Source organism: Syngnathus scovelli, chromosome 1, assembly GCF_024217435.2.
Source record: "Syngnathus scovelli strain Florida chromosome 1, RoL_Ssco_1.2, whole genome shotgun sequence".
NCBI classification, from domain to species: Eukaryota; Metazoa; Chordata; class Actinopteri; order Syngnathiformes; family Syngnathidae; genus Syngnathus; species Syngnathus scovelli.
In genome coordinates this window covers 22,532,956-22,553,222 of record NC_090847.1, presented here as the reverse complement: position 1 = coordinate 22,553,222, position 20,267 = coordinate 22,532,956, and the positions used below count along the sequence as shown (strand labels likewise).

Here is a 20,267-nt window from a genome sequence, read left to right as displayed (position 1 = left end):
TTGAGATTGCAATTGTCTTTATTCATGTTTAAGCATTTTATTTTTCAACTTCACAACTCTTGAATACATGGGCTGCAAATTAGACTTCAACTTTTGAAACCACTCGCCAAACAGAGAAAAAAGCACTACAAAAAGAGACTGTGTATGCATATTCAAACTGATTATTGATTAATTGATTTTGCATTATTGCGGTGTCAGCTATATGAGAGTTACATCTCTGACTTCTTGTTAATCTTTTTCAGAGGGAGTCAGATGCCATTTCTTTATGGTCGTGACCACTTGGAAAGCCATCTCACACCTTAGCACAGTTGGGGCAGTAGATGTTGTCCCCGGTGAGGACAAAGCGCTTGCTGGCCAAGGACAGGCAGCACTTCTTGCAGTTGAAGCAATACTCGTGCCAGGAGAACTTCTCGTAGTTCACCACGTTGGTGCCGCGGCCGAACCCTGCGGACACGTGTTGACGTCAGATAACGTTACAAAAATATTTACCAAGATTACAATGATTGCTTGAATTATACAAGTCGGGGACAATCACGTTTTATTAATCACATTGTACTGTGGTTGTAAAAGATATTTCTAATCGGAGCATTTGTTTTTGGGCAGGATGCAATAGTTTACAGGAGCACATGTTCGAGAAGGCCACCCGTTTGTGACCCCGCTCGCACGGAATGTGACGATGTTTGGCAATTCATGTTAAATCGGAATCGGTGAGCATGAAATATGACCGTCCACTGAAGTCATTACTGGAGGTGACAACTCTATTGAATTAAATTTCCACTTCTACTCCATTTGAAACATGAAGACTGTGCTGAACAATAACCCCTTTTAAATCTTAGTTCCTATTGGATTATTTTCCGTTACCCCTTAGCGCCGCCTGCTGGAGGAAGGCTGCCAGCGCTGACCGCTAGATCGGGTAATCAATTTAGTTTGACCCGCTAAATACTCCAATAGCTTCCCAAGCTTGTACCGTTCAGTTACCAGATAGCACAGTGCCTTAGATGATTTACAGTTTTTAATGTTGCTATTTACTAGCGTTTATTTTCAATGTGCCCTTATTTCAGTCTGATCATCGCATCCTTTGTGAATAAAACAAAAAATCCCACCCGGCAACTATTACCAATCTGTCGCCAAATAACATTTGGACTATAAATATATCTTCAAGTGTTCTGAGATGATATATTACCTGTTAATGAAGTCTTGCAAAACTAGACTTGAGATTGCAACCGTCTTTATTCATGTTTATTTTCCAATTTCACAACTCTTGAATACATGAGCTGCTTAAATTTCAGCTTTAAGCGCTACAATTGAAACCACTCACCAAGCAAAGAAACAAAAGCACTGCATGCCAAAAAGACTGTATGCCTGCATGCAGGGATGGACAGCAGACTACGCTGTTTCGCCTATTGAAAGCAGGAGCCATCCTGATTTAAAATTCCATTTTACTGTCGATAGAAAACTTACATGCAAGACCTTCATTCAAATTTGCTCATTCCTTTTTCCAATTCTGATTGTTCTATCGATAAATTGAATAATTGCGGTTACACCCCGAACGTTTTGTACCCTCTGACTCCATTTTTCTTTTTTAGAGGGAGTCAGATGCAATTTCTTTCGGAGCGTAACCACTCTGAAAGCCATTCAAACTTTAGCACAGAGCAGGCAGTACATGTTGTCCCCGGTTTGGACAAAGCGCTTGTTGGCCAAGGACTTGCTGCACTTCTTGCAGGTGAAGCAAGACGAGTGCCAGGAGAAGTTCTCGTGGTTCACCACGCTGTTGCTGCCCAACCCTGTGCCTGCGGAGACGTGTTGACGTCAGACAACGGTGACAAATGCTTACCATTAACCAAGGTTACAATGATTGATTGAATTATACAAGTCAGGGACAATCACACGTTTTGTTGATGGTTAGAAAAGAGATTGGAATCGGAGCATCTGTTTTGGGGAAAGAATGCGATTGTTTGCAGGAGCACCCACTAAAGAAGGCCAGCCATTTGCGATCTATTTATACGGGATGCGATGACATCACCCGTAGACACAGACTTGGCGGCAAAGGAAACAAGGTAAAACAGAACATCCAGTTTTAGAATAATAATCTTTCCCATGACTCTGGAGATTGCAGCTTTTGAGCATTTGCCCTCCCTTTGTGACAGTTTTGGCACTTTAATTAATCGAGAACAGTGAATGCACCATCTGAACGGCTTCTGAAGTCATTTTTTTGTTGGCCCTACTGACAAACGCCTGTTATTAGCCAACCACTCTATTCCATTAAAGATTAACGTAATTTCTCCCTTATGGTGCCTTTTTCCGCACTAGAAAAAAAGAAAAATTGCCAAATCACTCCTGTAATTTATTTTTGGGGTTTTTTTCCCCCCCATATTATGCAAGTACTAAACATCATCGCTGTTGTCATGTGATGTTGCAGAAACGAAGAAAAAACAAAGAATCGCCGACTATCACTGATGTTTACCGAATGTGTCAACGTGGTGAAATGGCGCCCTGGGAACTTTAGAAACTATCTCTTGCCATCTGGAAAACCCACTTAACATGACATGCGGTAAGCCATGTTTGTTTTAATTCACATCCATTTCCTTGTTCTTCGCTCCAACGATGCTTAGGTGAACAAATTAAAGAATTGATTAACAAAACAAATGAAATCATTTCCCTAGCAGTGATCTGGCTTTCATTGTCTGACCTGTGATGGGGTTCTTGCATCCGTGGCACTTCTTGGCCACGTCGCTCTTGTAGCATTGCACACAGTAGAAGGCGTCCTCGTGGGGGGTGAAGCGAGTGCCAGTGAGGGGCTTGCGGCAGGTGGTGCACACGAAACACTCGGAGTGCCAGGGATGTTCCTGGTAGCTGATGCCTCCAGAGGTGATGGGCTGGGAAGGAAACAATCACATTAGACAAAATGGTCAGTATTTTTCAGTGCACATTTTGATTTCACTTCATTATTGTTAAGACAATCTTGCTGGTCACATAAAATAACGTGTCGGTCCGCATTTGGCACTCAGGCCTTGAATTTGACACGCCTCTTCTTCCCACCCCCCCAGGAAATATTGGCTGTACCTCCTTGCAGCGGAAGCACATCTTGGCAAACTTCTTTTCATGGCAGGCGGTGCAAAAGATATCATCACCCTTGGTCAGGAAGCTCTGCGTGCGGATTGGCTGCTTGCACTCAAAGCAGGTAAAGCACTCCTCATGCCACACCTTTTTCTTGTACTCCACATTCTTGGAGCCTGCCACACACACATAGTGTCCAAAAATGGGCATTCCTTCAAAGTGGCTTAAAAAATGTCTTGTTAAATTCAGATGTATCTGAATTTAACAGACTGATCTGACTGTGAGTCAGGGATGACCAGCGCTAATATAAAAGGTGGGCGTGTCCTACCCGGCAGGACCACCTTGTAGCATCCCTGGCAGCGGTTGCCATCCGTGCAGGAGCTGCACTTGCCGCACATGATCTTGCCGTCGTCGCGGGCGCAGAACTCCTCACTGGCCAGCCCCTTGTAACACTTGGCGCAGCGGAAGCATTCCTCGTGCCAGTGGCGGTTCTTGAGGTGCAGCTCCTGAATGGGAGGGAACCGAGGTGTCGGTTAAGGCCACGCCAGTTGATTTTGCGATATGCAGTGGTGCCATGGAGACAGTGGTGCTAAAGTACATTTTAAAAAAATCTCGACTTGAATATTTATTCAAATTAAATTTTTTACCACTGCCTCTCATATACTATACCTTTCACACTCTGAACAAAAAAACCTCACTTCTAGCAAAAACACCCCTCTCGCATTCACCAAAAATCCTTTCACAAAAGAACCAAACAACTCTTGCACAAAAATCCTCACCACAAAAAATCTCACACACCAAGAAATCTCACGTGCCAGCCCAAAAACCAAAACTCATATGTGTACATTCATAAATCAACCACACAAAAAGCTAATTAACATAAAGTCTTTTCACTCTTATACTGGCCAACACGCTCGCCCAGGAAATAACTTGCATAAAAAAAGCTTACGTCCAAAAAAAATTCACATTCATCAAATCGGTTTTCATACACATATCATAAAAACTCACACAAATATCTCTCACACTCACAAAATAGTCTCTTGCAATCACCAGTTAAACCTCTTATACTTAAAATAATTTACTTCACACTCCCCAAAAACTTGCATACACCCAAAAACTCGCCCAGAAAAAAACTCATGGGCACACCATAAAATGTACTCATTTCATAAAATGCTATTCACACAAATACTCTCACACAAACCCAAAAAACAAGCATGAAAAAAATCACATTATCCCCCAAAAAGTTCACACTGGAAAAAAATGGTATGGTTCACCCCATAAAAACTCTCAGAAACACACCAAAAACCCAAAACCTCTCGCTCGCCAAAAGAAACCTTCCATTCAGCAGTTGTGCTTTCAAACGTTTGTGCGTGTTTTTATCTCTGACCTTGGAGTCTGCGCCGATGGGTCGCCTGCACTCAGCGCAGGTGTTGGCACAGACCTTGTTGAAGCACTTGGTGCACACGTGCTTGTCGTCTTTCATGACATACTTCTTGCCATGCAGGTTGTCGCGGCAGTAGAAACAGTCGAAGCGGTCCGTCATGGTGGAGGTCAGGTAGCTCCTGGGGCCTCCTGCAAAAAAAAACGGCGCAACATAACTTCTTCATGCATGGGAGTCGTTCACATCACCTACGTGTCTTTGTAGTCAGAGGTTGAGAGAAGCTCTGTGATACTTAAAGGGGAGGTCAACCCCAACATTTTCTTTGTGAAAATATGTTTTGTGCAGTCCGACAGGGCGGCCATTTTTGGCACTTGCTGTGAACTGAAAACGACATTACAGTCGCCAGATCACAACCAATCATGACTCACCAGTTTTCAAATCTGAGCCATGATTGGTTGTAACCCATCCAAAATATCCTTGTGATTCAGTGATATCAATCTCAAGCTGGCAAAACCAAAAGTCTCAGTGCCAAAATTCCATTGAAATCCCCTCAAAAGGTGCCCCCCGGGGTCGACTGTATCGTTGTTGGCGATCCATTTTGGTTATCGGACTTTCCATCACAGGAATGCAGTCAGACAAGTATGGAAAAGATTTAGTCTTATTGGAGAAAAAGTGATTGATGTTGGGACTTTGTTTCTTTTAAACTACTACAGCTGGAGCTTAGTGCCAAGGGTCAGAGGTTGTGACATTTGGGCTTGGTAAGCATGGTGACATAAATATTTGGGAGACATAACCACAGTGTGTGTGTGCGTGTGTGTGTGTGTGTGTGTGTGTATCTGGTAAATGCTATCAATGCGCAGCTGTGTCCAGGGGATAAAGTGGGTGACTTGAGGATGGAGTCAGAGGCCCTGACTCAGTAGTTAGCGTCATCACGCAACAAGTCACAGTGGCTCTTTTCGAAAATACAACTTCTATTTGGGGCCCACTAAGCCTCCTCTGGTTATTGTGCTTCCACTGGGGACAAGCGCGACAGCTGACTGTCGTCGTTATGTATCTGACAGAAAAGGAGCCACACTGGAGTGAAAGTGGGGGTCAAACTACTTTGGGGTGTGAGTCACACCAACACAATGTTGGGCATTCTTTGTGTGTGTGTGTGTGTGTGTGTGTTCGAATTGGTGTGTTTGTGTTCATGCACGCGTGTGTTTCCATGCGGATCTTTCATCTAACGTGGACCTCACCCATCATCCAAAATCATCTGGACTAAGATGGATGGTCTGTGTCTACATCTGCTGTAAACTGAAGCTATTATATTTCCCCACTGTGTTCCCACTTTAGGCTGATGGAGCCGGAATGTTCCACTGCAGGGGAGTTGACCTTTTGAGTTTTTTGGGATGCCACTGCTTCCCTGCCATCATTGGAGCCTTTTTTTTATTTGTGCGAAATGTTGATACCATCCTGGGCCAAATATTTCTTTTGAAAGGTCACTGTGGCCTTTGACCAAGCCGCTCTACCCTCTGTCCGAGCAGACAGCATTTCCTCTAGAACATGCTGGTCATAGTTTTAACACCAAAGATGACGTAGTATATGCAGAGGCGACTTGACTCGAGTCAGACTCAAGTCACCAATTTTAGGGCTTGATTAAAAAAAAAAAAAAATCATAATACAAAAAGCACATGCTCACAAGAAAAAAATCATTACCCGTTAATGCTGTAACACTCATCTCTCAGCACTCAACTCATTTTTGGGGATACAAATTAGCATACTGTAGATGTGAGTGCTTTTTTCCATTCACGTTAACTTTGAATCATGCACTTAGCCTGTTTCTCAGCACTGAATACTCATGCTCACAAGAATAGAAATCATCTACCTGTTCATGCTTTCATGCGCTTCTCTCTGAATTTACAGTTATTAAGTCCACCAAATACTCATGCTCACTAAGTCAACAGTTAAGTGTTTATCACCAAGCATTTGTACAAAATAGACAGGTAAATAGTCACAATGCTTTTCACTCAACATATGCTGTAAAGGCACATGCTCACATTGCAAAAATCATAACGTGCAAGTGAATCCCGGTGTACCCCAAGGTTCAATTCTAAGTCCACTTTCTTTGTGTGTATTGTATTTTAGCCATTAAATCATGAATGGCAGAAAACATTTTGTAGGTCAATTTAGAGAAAAACGTAGTACTTATCCTTCCTGAAGCACTGAGAGGAAAAATAATTTTAATCTAGAAGCAATAAAACTAAAGTCAAACCTAGCCTCCAAACCAAGACAAGCTTTAACTTCTTAAAACATGGCCAAAGTGTCTCCCTTACTCATTAAGTCAACACGGACGCGGTAATTGATGTTTACGTTACTTGTTGAACTGACTGTAATTGAAATTGTAATTATGGCGATCAATATAAATACAAAGATCATGAATGCTTGTCTGGGCATGCGCGCAAACTGCTGCAAATGTTGTTAACGCACATTAACACTTGTTTGTATGCTTGTCTCTCGGCATGAACACAAACTGTAACTAAATAATCTGGCTTCAAAATAGCGTAGGGAGTGATGGATTCAAGCAGCATGATGATGGCGATGAGCATGGTGGGAATGCTTATCTCTCAGCACCAACATATTACTTTAACAGCCAAATTATCCCGGATAATACATTGTTTCATGCCATTTAAAATGAGACAAGTTTAACATCAACTTTAAACCAATAGGATTCTTCTTATTATTACCTTATTATACCAATTTACAAGTTAGCATACCTGAGTGCTTCTGAAAAGTCATGTTGCTTGTATTCAGGAGCAACAGGCGATGTCAAAACAAAAGATGGAGGCAGCAGTAGCAAGAGAGGTTGTCACCCACATGTGCTTAAGTTCCGGGGTCCGTATATACACCCTTGCGAACACCCACCCGAGACCACCCCAATCCCGCCACAGCGTCCAAATCCAACCTTCATCTCCTTTTTAGGCCTTGGAGAATAGACAGGATAGATTAGGTGATAGAGATTGGATTCCGCTGCTGTCCAATCAGAAGGTTAAAAATAGGATTTAAAAAAGAGGTTTTGAATGATGGCGCCCCCCGCAAGGACAACAGATACTCCCAAAGCCCCCCTACTATTCCCATCAAATGTTTTGTCTCAGCCGACTGGACCGGGTCAACATCGCAATTTGTCCTGGTGACTCACAAGGGAATAATTCGAGCACTGGCGTTTGAAGTTTATTTTGGTTTATGCAAACTTTTTGTCAGTTGGGAAGATGGCAAACACACATGTTGGCTTCAGAAGTGATTGGCAGATATGCTCTAGTTTTGTTTGAATCATTGGGTCGTTATAAATTTCATCATCCAAAATATAATATTAATCTAAATTATATATAATTTAATATTTAAGAGATGTTGGATGACCTTCGACCTGTGTCTCTTTGGTCAAAAATCTTTTTGCTTGCTTCAAGATGCAATCACTTACAGTCCGAATAAGGTGTAAGGTTTTTTTTTTATCAAATAAAACCAGACGACTTCCTCCAATTGTTGGATTTCAATTGATTTGGACGTAAACACAAATCAATGAGTTTGTGTTTGCAAATGTGTGTTTGGAGAATCATCTGGATTTAATCTAACAGGACCTAAAATTGTTTGTCCCTTCTCATAACCCACTTGAATTGTAATCGACTGCCTGATTACAAATGGTTTGTTTTTCAACAACTCCCCCAATATGTTGGAGAACATTTTAAAAGATGTTTGCACTGCTTATCAAAAGCAATCAGTCACTTTCTTCTTTGTTAGTCGTTTCTCCTTTTTCAGTATTGGTGCATTCACAACTGCTTTTTAAATGTGGTTGACATGAAATACCAAACTGCTGACTGCAGAGAATTGAATCAAATTAAAAGCAAATGTTTATTTATGATTTTTTTTCGTACACTGAGTCACACGTTTGATATCATGGCAATGAAGCCACATATATGAAAGCTTGACTTATTCTTATATAAGGGTAATTAAATTGACAGTAGTCTAGAAAAACAAAATATACAGTATTTGGTATTTCTTTGTGCTACATTCAAAAACTTGGGACCAATAAATGTATCCATTGATTTCTTTCAAATGCTGAAATTTTTGACAATAGTGATAACTGTAATGACCTGCCTCCTTCCCAATTTTCCAGCTTTTCTAACGTTCTATTTGGTTGGTCAAAGTCTCATTACTTTCATTATACATGTTATGTTTTCTAATAATCTTTGGCCAGTAAACTCATTTCATGTGTTGTACTGGAATACAGAAGTGGCACACGTACGCAAAAGCAGGAAATCTGGCCAATCTTTGACATTACCTTACCCGAGAAAATTGTGAGTCTGCGTCCTCAATATTGAGTTAGGGTGCGGACAGAGCAGTGGCAGACTGCGCTGCATTATCACTGGCATGGTGGCAATGAGTCACACATGCACGCACGCATACACGCACACACACACACGCTTGGCGTAGTTAAGGTCAAATGCAGGATACGGTATGTGCACACTAAAGGCCACCAGGGCAACTGTCTTTCAAAACACACACAAGCACACACACACAAGCACACGTGCACACACACACACACACACGCACACACGCACACACGTGCACACACATGCACGCGCACACACACACACACACATGCAGATAAAAACACTCGAGCTCTAATTTAGTCACCTCTGCTTATGCTATGAGCATCTGGAGGCGTGACTATACTCGTTGATGTGATTTAATTTCACATTCATACAGTCAAATGAGCTGTGGCGTATTTAAAGTTGCTTAAGAGTGCTCAACTCCTTTTCATCACAAATCATATCACAACTAAGGTTGCCCTCCGGGGGGCAGTTATAAAGGTGAAAACTCATCAGATGTATAATCTGATCTCTGATAAAGTGAGTCAAGGAGTTAATTTAGACAAAATCCGTGCCTTGACGCCGCCGTATTGTGGCATCTTGATGCTGCAGAACTCAGTTGTAGCAAGTCAAGGAGCTTGATTTAGACAAAAGTAATGCTTTGGTGCCTTGTGAGATCTTGATGCCAGAGAACTCGGTTGAATTGTGACCAAGCTAGTGTTTACATAAATGGAACCTAGCAAAAGTAGCATCTCTTCTTTTACTAAGTAAAAGTAAAAAGGTTGCCTTACAACTACTAAAATATTGTAAATCATTCCATAAATTACTTAGGGATTACATTTTGACATTCACTCTGTATCTGATTAAATCCTGCACATGACTGATGTCTGCTGCTTTTGTGCTGACCTTTTTTAAAAAGACGCAAAAAGCGGCGCCGACACATTTGAGAACGTCTGAGAAATGTTTTATGGGTTTGAAAAGGCGGATGATGTCATCGTAGAGTGGAAACAGTGGCTCTCACTCATGATGACATCATATGTTTGGTTAGGAAGCGGCCCAAAAGCTGAAGGGCGGTAACCCTGTAACAAACCACTTAGCCAGGCCACATAACAGCGGAACGAAAATACAATGCAGCACAGCACAGCACACTATTTTCTGATCTACCATCTTAAATTGGTTCAACTTGCATGAAAAACAAATATATTTTTCATCAAAAATCTCCCATGGTAGATTGATCCAGAGGACTAAACTAACCAACACAGCACAGAAAGGTCAAGAACATATGGCAAGAACAAGAAGCACACTAGGAAAAAGTATTACCAAGCAACATTCAAAAGATGATCATACAAATGCATGCCATTTTTGATTGTCTATTTTTCAAAATATATATTTTATTTTTTAAATAATATGTAGATTTTAAGACAAATTCAAAATGGAAACATTTTAAAATTTCCCACAAAATCAAAAATAAATCAAAGTAAAATAGGTTTTCTTTCCTGCATCACTGTTCTGCATAATTGTGCACAAAAACTACATTAAAAAAATTTAATTAAGCAATACTATTATTTTAGTTGTTGATATAGAATACAATTATGTAGCAAATAGAAAAAACATTATTATAAAATTCAACTTTTCATTTCAATTTTTGCCTAAAACATATATGCAGGATTTTTTCTCCACATCTTTCTAAATGTGTTTTCATCTGAGTACCATTTTGTTTAATTTGGGGTGCACAAAGACTGACTGCTTACAATTTAATTACTTTAGATTGTCATAGTTTGTCATCCATTTTAGTAACAGGCCTGTCACATCTACGTATTACAACATTAATATACGAGCTCTATAGAACTGTAAATGATGAGCAACAGGCGACTCTTTGGCTGACAGTACATTAACAAGGCTATAAACACACAGATTGATATTTCAACAGATTGTTTTCAAAGTGCGCACCAAAGTGCATCACTTGTAACACACAAGACAAAACAATAATAACTCCGGAAAGAGCTTAACAGAAGGTCATTTGTTGTGTCATTGAGACGTATTTAGCATAAATAACAGAACTCACCTACTTAAAGAATGTGAGTGCGGGTGTCTGGTTGGCTGGCTTGTTGGCCGAGCTGTGAAATGCGCTCGCCTCTTAAAAGCTGCTGGTAAGTCAAGAGGGAGGAACAAGCAAAAAAAAAAAGTGTAGGACAGACATAAGCCAAACCTTCGTAAGCGCTCACAAACAATGACCTCAACCAGGAATTTGGAAACTGGTGCAGAGGCCAATGAGGAAAATTAAGACCAAGTCTCACCAAGGTGCTGAAAACACTGCTTTCATTGTATTCCGATCATTTCATTTGTGTATTTCAAACTTTATAAGATATCCAGTTAAAATTAAGAAACCTTATCAAGTCAACTTCTAATTTACAGTGCTGTTTTCTGGCTGTCATCTTTTTTCATCTTCACTTTTGCTGATAAAGCTGTTCTTGTACTTCCCTCCCTTCCATTGTGAATTGGCACTGTAGAATTCAAACCGACTAGACTTGACCTAAATGATGATGTCAAATACCAGGCAATTACAATCGGCATACCTAAAAAAAAACGTTTTAAGTGCGTTCACATTAATTTTCACCAACATCATAAAATACAATTAAAAAGGTTTTCTTACCCTGTTACTGCTTTGACCAAATTTGACTTATTTTTACATTTGACATCAATTAAAAATGCCTAAATGTCATTCTTTCACTCTGAATGTGATGATTTTTTCCAAAAGTAACACGAAAATACACAAAAATGTAAATATTTGAAAATGTCTCGATATCGCACAGGTTTATGTGGTTTCAAATTTAACCCATGTCTACTTCTAAAATTTACCCAGGAAACGATGTGAATCTTGTAAACTGTCTTTATAATCAACACCATTGCTTGGGTTCTCATAGAAACATGCACCTAGAAAAAAAATACTGTGAGCACACTCTCTGCTGTCCTTCTTTGGTCATAAACACGAGAGTGACATGAAGATGACTCATTCTCTGAGAAAAGTATGCGCACATCTGTCTGCTTTCACCTCCATGCTGCCAAAAAAGCAAAACAGTTTAAAAATCAGCGACAATCACTCACACACTCTTAAATTCCTGAGTGGATAGGTTTTTTCAGTCATGAGGTCATGTCTGATGTGAGACTATGCAAGACTCAGGACAATGCTGAATAAATATTACAATTAGCATAATTGTGAGCAAACAGGTAAAATTACCAAGAAGAAAATCAAATGGCCTATATTTCCTGATCAAGATGGCTAAGAATGATAAATTAATGAAAAGGTTAGGGCACAAACTAGGGTCTGATCGAATAATTGACTCTGCAGCACAAATAAAAAAAAAGAAATGTAGCTGATTTTTGTTGTTGTAAAGTTAAAGTCAAATGTTTGCATCATATATTTATACATATCGGTGAATGTAGGCAGTATTGGAACCCCACTGTAAAAAAGTCGTTTTCGATTTTTCCAATTTATCAGCCCATTAATCGATTAAGGGAATTTTACTCAGCCAAATATCGAAATCTGCCTCAGAAGTCCAACTCACAATTATGGTGTAATAACTAAAAATTATTGAGAAAATAGCACTCCAATAACATCCTTTATAAAAACATATTAATATTAATGAAATTGAGTTTAAAGAAATAAACACTGTGCGTCATGATTTGATAAGGCAATTTATGATTTTTTTTTAATTCAATATTTAATTTTTTTTTCTTTCTGTTTTGACAGTAGCTGCAAGGAAAGCTTGGTTACAGCTTTGGTGTTTGCAATCTTTGCCAGGATTACCCTACACATACAACTATGTCCTCGGGCCATACCTTGCCTAAATGAACCCGGAGAAAAGTGGGCCAGAGATCACCCGGGCCCTAGCCGGTGAGTGTCAGTCCGCTGCTAAATGTGTTTCCCATTTGAAAGTTGTTACCCAACAAACCAGACATAATAAACACATCATCAACAAAATAGGGCAGATGAGCTGCTGTTCTTTTCATTCAAAGCTTGGCTCCTGTTTATTTCTTCTGATCTTTTTTCGTGAACAGGTGAGATATTATTTACACTAATGTGAACAGTATGTCTGCAAACACACACAATGCATGAGTCATTCACACACACACACAGACACTGGTACGCACGCAAAAAGCAAAACTCGCCGCAGAGAGTGGACACAGCAAGCCTTTATAGTCGGTGTCATCCACAGAAAAACACTCAGCGTCTTTATTATATTTCTTACATTTTGTTTTTGTCTCGCCCTCAGAGTCCAGCAAGAGGCTGATTGCATGCTTGCATTGTCGTATCCATGGCAACAGCATACAAATGCACACAGTAAGTACCTGAATTCTACGGATGGATTGAATACAGTAAGCAATGTAGATGTTCATTCATTTGACATCATTTGGACAAGCTGAACTTTTCATTCATTACATTTTATAGATTGCATTTTTTTTTGGGTCACCTCTCACACGCACACAACATAAAAGCAGTCACAGATTATTTAATGAGTGCAAATGTAAGGTTTCATTTCTGTTCTTAATTTGTTCTTATTTCTGCTTAAAAAAACAATTACAGAAAACTGAAAATGGTAAAAATGGCAGAAAGAAATATTCTAGGGATGTCTTCAAAAAGGCATAAAATAAAAAAAAAAACTTTCAATAAATTTCAAGTTCCTGCACAGCAGAAGATAACAGGTTGAAGAAGACCTTCCTCTTCCTTCCACGTCCATATCATCACCAACACACGCACCTCTCCATCACATATGCACAAACACATTCACGCACACAAACTTACACACAGGTACAATGCTCTTTCAACAAACACACACACACACACACACTGCTCTGTTCTACATCGGCATGCGAACACACTCGCTCACACACAAATGTGTACGCGCATACACACGGATTGCAATTGGTGTTTGGCGTGTTTTCTGGCTGTGGTTGACGTCAACACAGCGGTTGCCATGGCGCCGTCATATCAACACTTCCTGTCCGTGCTAGACAGCCGCTGCTCACAAGCTCGCCTCCCAAAATAGCCTCTCAAGGCCCTTCGTGGTCAATGCGACACATCTGGATATCGTTTACAGATATTATTATTATTATCAACATCATCGTTGTTATCAGCGCTAAGATCTACAAAATACTGGGTTTGGGGAGGAATTTTTCAAGGTCCCTTAAAATCTATTACAGTGTTGTACAGTGACATGCAGAACAGTTAAATGTTCTTCCACGGAATGGTAGAAAGTAATTAACTTGTGTATTGATGGCAGTCAGACAAGTCATGATAACTGCGTTGGAGTCAGTTGCGGAGCTTCATTTTGACAAAACTAGTGCTTTGCTGCCATCTTGGTGTTGAGAAACTATGTTGGTCAGTAGACGAGCTAGATATAGACAAAGGTAGTGCTTTGCTGCCATGTAATTATATTGGCATGAATAGAGGAGCTTCATTTAACCAAAAGTAGTGCTTTGTTGCTATCTTTCATATTGGTGCCAAAGACTATGCTGAGTTAAGGTTTGCTTTGTCACCGTCTTGTAACATCTAGAGAAAATTTTAAACCATTTTAGTCACACACAATTATTCATGAATTTTTGCAATTGTTGCAGGCCTCAGTCCATATTGGCCACAAATATTGTCCTGAAATAATCAACTTTTGGTACGATATTCTCTTTTATTGGAGCTCCTCCTCTTGTGAATGTGTGAATCTCTATGACAAAATCCCATAAGTGCAGATAGTTTACTTTCGTGGAGATCTGAGCATCCTAACAGCTTAGAGCTAAGTGCAGTGATGTGGAAAAAAAAATACAGAAAAAAAACCCATTGAGGTTGCCCATCACTGTGCAAACACACGCGCACACACGCACACACACACGCACACACACACACGGGGTAGTTAGTCGGCGGCTCCGAACCCGACTTTTAGCCCCCTGACGTGGCACATATTGCTACCGCGCACCCTCCTCGCCAGAACGTCAACTGGGTTGAGAGATCGCCTCCCAGGCACTTGATTGACAGCGCGTGTACTAAGTGGCGACCAATCGCCATCCGGCTCCAAAGAAAAAGCCATAAAGAACTCTCAGCATGCAAACCAAGCTGACGAGCACAGATGCACTGCTATATTGTCAGAACTGTGGAAAGCCGTTCCAGCGTTTATTCCATTTCCTACTCGTGCGCTGAATTGTCCACTGGAGTACGAGGACGCGCACGAGCAGGATGTGGAATATGAATGCTCAAACGGCTCACCATAGAGAACACATGCTGTGCGTTGCTACAATAAGGTGACTCAAAAGCCCAACTGAAATGGACAAATAAATAAGACTACATTACAGTGATGGCGGACGAGATGGGCGGGCGTGACGAAGTAGCAGGAGAAGCCAAAAGGAAGCGGGCCGCCGCACCCTCACAAGCGGCAGCGGGGGTCTGTGAAGGGCGGCTCAGAGTCGTCCATGGGCAGCACCAGACGCGTGCCCCTCATCACCAGCTCGTGGTCGCCGTACGTCAGATCCCGGTCGGGGTCGTCGCCGGCCACGGCGTGTCCACGGGCGCCGTCGGTGCTGACGGTGATGTCGCCGTAGTTCAGGTTGACATCACCGTCGGTCAGGATGAGGTCGGAGTCGTCATCCTTGATCTGACACTCGTTCTGCAGAGTGAGAGGAAAGGCTCAAATGTGAGTAATACAATTACTTTTCGCATTGCACTCCCAACCAAGGGTCACTGACTACGTTTTCAAAATCCAATCATTAAACGTGGTCTTACTTCTAAAGCCTGCGGGCTTGTGAGGAAGCGTGCCAGGGGGCCGCAGCAGGCGGGCAGTGTGGCTGTGAGCGGGGGGCCGCTGTGCGTCAGGATGGGCTTCATGTAGCTGGTAGCTCCAGTCAAAGAAAAGTAACATCAAAAATTCAACACAATAAATATGATGTGGCAGCATCCCCTGCTGGCCAAACCACGATTAAGCCTCAAATCACAACATACGCATAATTCTCAAGGATACTTGTGATCAAAGTTGTACCAAATTCGGAAAGGCCAGGCACTTTCCTGTTTGGTGCTTCGTCGCTCTGAACCTTCGCCGATGCTCGTCTGTGTAAACGCAGTCAATGTAAATTTGAATTGTTTTATATTTATTTTATGTAGCGTCACACTCACAGAGTTTTCTTGGTCAGAGTCCACCCCAACCCTGTTAATGAAAAAGGAAAGAAATGTAAGTTTGAAAGCTAACTTATTCTGCTAACACAATTGTAAAGTCATAATTACAGTCCCGTGAATTATGAGTCAATTATGAGCTATGTCTCAATCCTTTTGTACTCTAAACAATAGGGGAGGGTTACCGTATGCGCTGGCACGACAACATCTGCGTAGTGCCGCCGCCACAGAACCACACGGTGAAAAACACCACAAGCAGCGTGGTGGAGAACATCATCTGCCGCGCGTACGTGGCCGTGTCCCGGATGGACAGGGCAAACGTCATGGCGCCCCGCAGTCCTGTCGAACAAAAGTCATGCAGGGGACTTGAGTCACATGACTTGAATTGAAACACGTGTCGAGCACGTGACTAACCCGCAAACATCATCATGTGCTGGAAGTTGGATCGGATCTTGTTGCGTCGGCCCAGATTGAGCAGGAAGGAGAGCGGGTAGATGTTGGCCGCTCTGCCCAGGAACACTGCCACCTATAGGCGGGACCATGGTGAAGGAGGACAACAGGTCCAATACATTGAACCTTAGTAAATTTGGAGTTCGGAATGTGCAAATTCTCTGGACAAAAACACAATCTTGTGCTCTGGCCAAAGTCATTTTCTGCCAACTTGTGGCATCTGTAAGCAATTCCAACTCATTTCACAAAAGGATACAAAAGCCCCGACAATAAACATGGGGTTAAAGATGTGGTTCTGGAAAGTGAAGAGGGTCAGACCCATGTAGGAGAAGATGAAGTTCTCCGCCAGGAAGTTCAACAACTCAAACAGCTGCAATGGGAGACATGAATATTTATTACGTCCTCTCAACCAAAACTAAACAATTGTCATTTTCATTATGATTTTACCTGTTTGGTCCGGTCTTGGGACTCGGGAGACAAATTGTTAAAGGTGTAGTGCGCCTGAGTGATTCCACAGAACAACACTGCCACCACGCCTACAGCACAACAATATGCAAATACTGAATTAGAATGCGTGTGTGTGCTTTTGTGTGAGTGTGTGTGTGTGTGTGTCTGCGTGTGAGACCTGTGAAGCCGCACGCCTCAGCCAAGAGGAAGGTGCTCCACGACATGAGGAAGAACAAGGCTGTCTCCAGCAGCTGGAAATCTCTCAACTTTGTAAACTTGGTCACGTGCATGTTGTCAAGAAGTTCAACCAGGCGGAAAACAATCTATACAATCGTTGAAAGTATTGATTTGGCGCCATCTTGTGGCACTTTGAGCCAAGGAACTCTGTTGACATGACTATGAGGAGCTTGCTTTCGACCTAAGTCAAGTTTTCTACGTCAATCAACCTCCAACAGTGGTTGGGAATCACAGCGTTAGATGAAGTGTCAATTATTTGTTCTGTGTACAGAATAAGAACGAGTGGAAAATGAAAAGGATATGAGCGCCGTGACGACGCCAATGGCCCCACCGAGAGCGAAGGAGCCGCTGAAGACACCGAGGAACATGCCGAAGGACTTCAACATGGCCACCACCTCGAAGGTATGGCTGTTGTCACCCTCCGGCTGGTAAGCCACGATGGATCTGACCACAACATCCGCAACACGTCAGTTCATAGCAAAACCTCCTGGACACGCTGTATTTACTCTCGCTGTCACTATGGAATACTTTTAGAATGCAACTGCAAACTTTCACAAAGGGACTTCGTTTGACCTTCTCTGAGCCGCCGTAATTTTCTGCAGTGAAGTATTTTGCTTTTAACGTGATGAACTTGGCATGCATTTTTTCGCTGAGTCTACTTTGCAGTGGCGCTGCAAGCGAGTACGAGCGATGGTGTCGGTTTTCTTTTCGTTCCTCTTCTCCACACTCACAACGGGACAATTCACCACGTCTCTCCTCATCTCTGCGCAAACAATAACAACAATGAAAAGTGTATCTTGTTTGATGACTCATATTCTAAATATAGCACACTTGACTGGTGATTTTTTTTTTTTTAGCCTAAGATATTCCCTTTACGAAGTTGTACTGCATACATTCATCGTCTCGCTGCAAAACTCTTCACAAGGCGATGTAGTGTCTGATGCTTGAACGAACGCTTATGTATACCAAGTTGCCAGCTATGCAGTTTCCATCCATTGAAATAATGAGACGCGGGTGAACTTTTTCGCCAGACTTACGAGGAGAGAACGACGGCCACGGCGTCGTTGAGCACGCTCTCGCCGAACAGCAACGCGTACAAGTCCACGTCCACTTGCAGCTCGTTGAAGATGGCCAGCACCGTCACTACGGCAACAGAAGACAACAATCTGTTGTAAGCATGAGGTGGGTGTTCATGAAGGCTTCGATTTGGTGCCGATTGCAGTTTGAATAGAGGTCAAAAATGGAGACGCACCAGGGTCGGTAGCGGACACAATGGCGCCGAAGAACAGGCAATCCGTAAAGAAGAATTCTCCACCCAGTTGCCCCATATGCTTCATGAGCATCACACAGCCATACATCAACAACCTGGCAATAAAAAAGAAAAGACGACAGTCATAAATCACAACAAATGTGTAAAAAGTGACAATCTTACCCGATGACAAAACAGGAAACGACTGTCCCCAAGAAGGCGTAGGCCAGGATGGAGCCCATATTCCGGAAAAAGTGTCTCTGGAAACAAGTCAGACGCCATCGAAAACGTAACTCTCCTTCCTCCTGACAGCACATTGATGATGTCATCAAGAGGAGAACCAAAAAGATTTTGCTTACCCTCTTCAGGCTGTAGCCAGCGTGAAAGATGATGGGCGGAAGGAGAATGTTAAAGAAGACTTCAGGGTCAAAAGTCACCTGGGTTGGATACAAGACAAAAAGTAGTTTAAAAAAAGAAGTAGAAAATGCAATATCTATCGAAAATGTGCTAAAGTGCTGACCCTGAACTGAAAGTGCTATGGAATTGGAAAATGCAAAAACTTGTGCAGGTGTACTGACTAAGCTGAACAGTTTGAAGTTAATAAAGTTTGATTTATTCAGACCTTGCGAAGCATCTCGTTGTCCTGCACGTCATCCACCTCGCTGGCACTGATTTCACCCTTCAGCGTGTACTCATAGAACCTTCCCTTGGAGTGGACGAGCAGTGTGGCGGGGCTGGCGTTAACGTGGCAGCTCAGCGTCACGTTGCTGACGTCGCGCGGGACGTGGATCCCGTAGCGCAACACTACGCCAACCAGTAAACCTGGGCACAAGGCAAGAAATTAAAATTAATTTCTTATGTAGTGACTCGACTTACCTTATTTATAAATTGGAGCTTTAAAACTGAGCGCATATTAAGTTTGATTGAGACTGCTTACATGCTGCTGTTTTGGTTAGCAAGGGAGTCCTCATGAAAGCGCCCCCCCCCCCCCCCAACCTACTTTTGCACCCGGAAGTACATAACACGTCCCAGTGAAGCGTCATTTACAAGGTCTAGTTTGGGTTTAATATGAATGTGCAGCGGCATAAGTTTACCATAAATCATCGCCAATCCAGTTTCGTGCAAGAAGCGGAACCGGCGATGTTTGAACAGCCAAATAGTTAGGATGGTGAGGGTGAGGAGCAGGATGAAGATAAGCAGGTCGGCGCTGTCCTGCCGGTGGCTCTCTTCAGCCCTTTTCTCCGTGACGATGTTCTCCATGGCACTGTCCTCCTCCTCCTGCTGCTGCTGTTGCAGCTCTCGAGGCGACGAGGATGCTCGGCACACGCACACAGACAGGCTCACCGCCAGCAGCAGCAGCAAGAACCGCCACAGCGGTCCCGTCGCCGCGCGGCTTCGGCTGACAGTCCAGTGAAGCGTCATGGCCTAATGTTTGGCAGCTAAACGCTGCAGCGTCGACGTTGCTGAACTCAAAACTTTCGACAATATCAAAAACGACTGGCACGGGAGATGAAAACGACAGCAACAGAGAAATTGATTCCGACCCGGAAAGGAAAAGTCGAACCTATTTTGTTTTTTTTCAGAACGCGTATGGTGGCTTCAGTTTAAAAGTTCCGCGAGAAAAGACTGCACAATAATAATAAGTAAGAAAATGCGTTTTTGTGAATTTAAAACATTTATTTACCCTTTGTTTCACATTTCATTTGAATATAAATGTACAAAAACGAATTTTCCGCACCAATAAATTAAATATTGTTTATTTTGAAGTCCTGTATTTATTCTCAACAGGAAGCGAGTCCTATGGCGCTACGCGTTACAGGTTAAACATTTGTTTTATTTGTCAGTTTTTGAATCAAAATTAAAAGGGGGTTCACAGTAACAACGGCAAATCGACAAAATACAAAATTTTTGTAGGAAAAAAAAAACCCCAGGAACATACCAACAAAATCA

General features: G+C 42.1%; 2 protein-coding genes and 1 long non-coding RNA gene across 6 annotated transcripts; 1 reads left to right on the top strand and 2 right to left on the bottom strand.

The window, feature by feature from the left end:
• Positions 1 to 11,007, bottom strand: fhl1a (four and a half LIM domains 1a). Of its 4 annotated transcripts, none has more exons than XM_049755173.2 (6): positions 10,850 to 11,007; positions 4,445 to 4,629; positions 3,386 to 3,563; positions 3,064 to 3,233; positions 2,690 to 2,876; positions 1,212 to 1,790 (listed from the first exon to the last, which is right to left on the bottom strand). In XM_049755173.2, the coding sequence occupies exons 2-6, from the start codon at positions 4,598 to 4,600 to the stop codon at positions 1,636 to 1,638; spliced, it is 846 nt and encodes a 281-aa protein (XP_049611130.1). In that variant the 5' UTR covers positions 4,601 to 4,629; positions 10,850 to 11,007; the 3' UTR covers positions 1,212 to 1,635. The 4 variants fall into 4 exon arrangements, with proteins under 4 accessions (XP_049611114.1, XP_049611130.1, XP_049611140.1 ...); XM_049755183.1 differs by having other exon boundaries at positions 10,854 to 11,005; XM_049755166.1 differs by lacking the exon at positions 10,850 to 11,007 and adding an exon at positions 7,195 to 7,353.
• A 1,396-nt stretch (positions 11,008 to 12,403) lies between these two features.
• LOC125989155 (uncharacterized) lies at positions 12,404 to 17,470 on the top strand. The gene is made up of 3 exons (XR_007488614.2): positions 12,404 to 12,679; positions 13,059 to 13,126; positions 17,340 to 17,470. It is a non-coding gene; the product is annotated as an uncharacterized lncRNA (long non-coding RNA).
• On the bottom strand, positions 12,767 to 19,875 carry slc9a6a (solute carrier family 9 member A6a). Its single transcript, XM_068652403.1, has 16 exons — positions 19,412 to 19,875; positions 18,940 to 19,139; positions 18,677 to 18,754; positions 18,501 to 18,577; positions 18,321 to 18,433; positions 18,106 to 18,211; positions 17,371 to 17,512; positions 17,010 to 17,115; positions 16,832 to 16,920; positions 16,641 to 16,754; positions 16,349 to 16,460; positions 16,120 to 16,273; positions 15,938 to 15,968; positions 15,786 to 15,871; positions 15,551 to 15,656; positions 12,767 to 15,434 (listed from the first exon to the last, which is right to left on the bottom strand). The coding sequence occupies exons 1-16, from the start codon at positions 19,737 to 19,739 to the stop codon at positions 15,195 to 15,197; spliced, it is 2,082 nt and encodes a 693-aa protein (XP_068508504.1). The 5' UTR covers positions 19,740 to 19,875; the 3' UTR covers positions 12,767 to 15,194.
• Between the last annotated feature and the right edge of the window lie 392 nt (positions 19,876 to 20,267).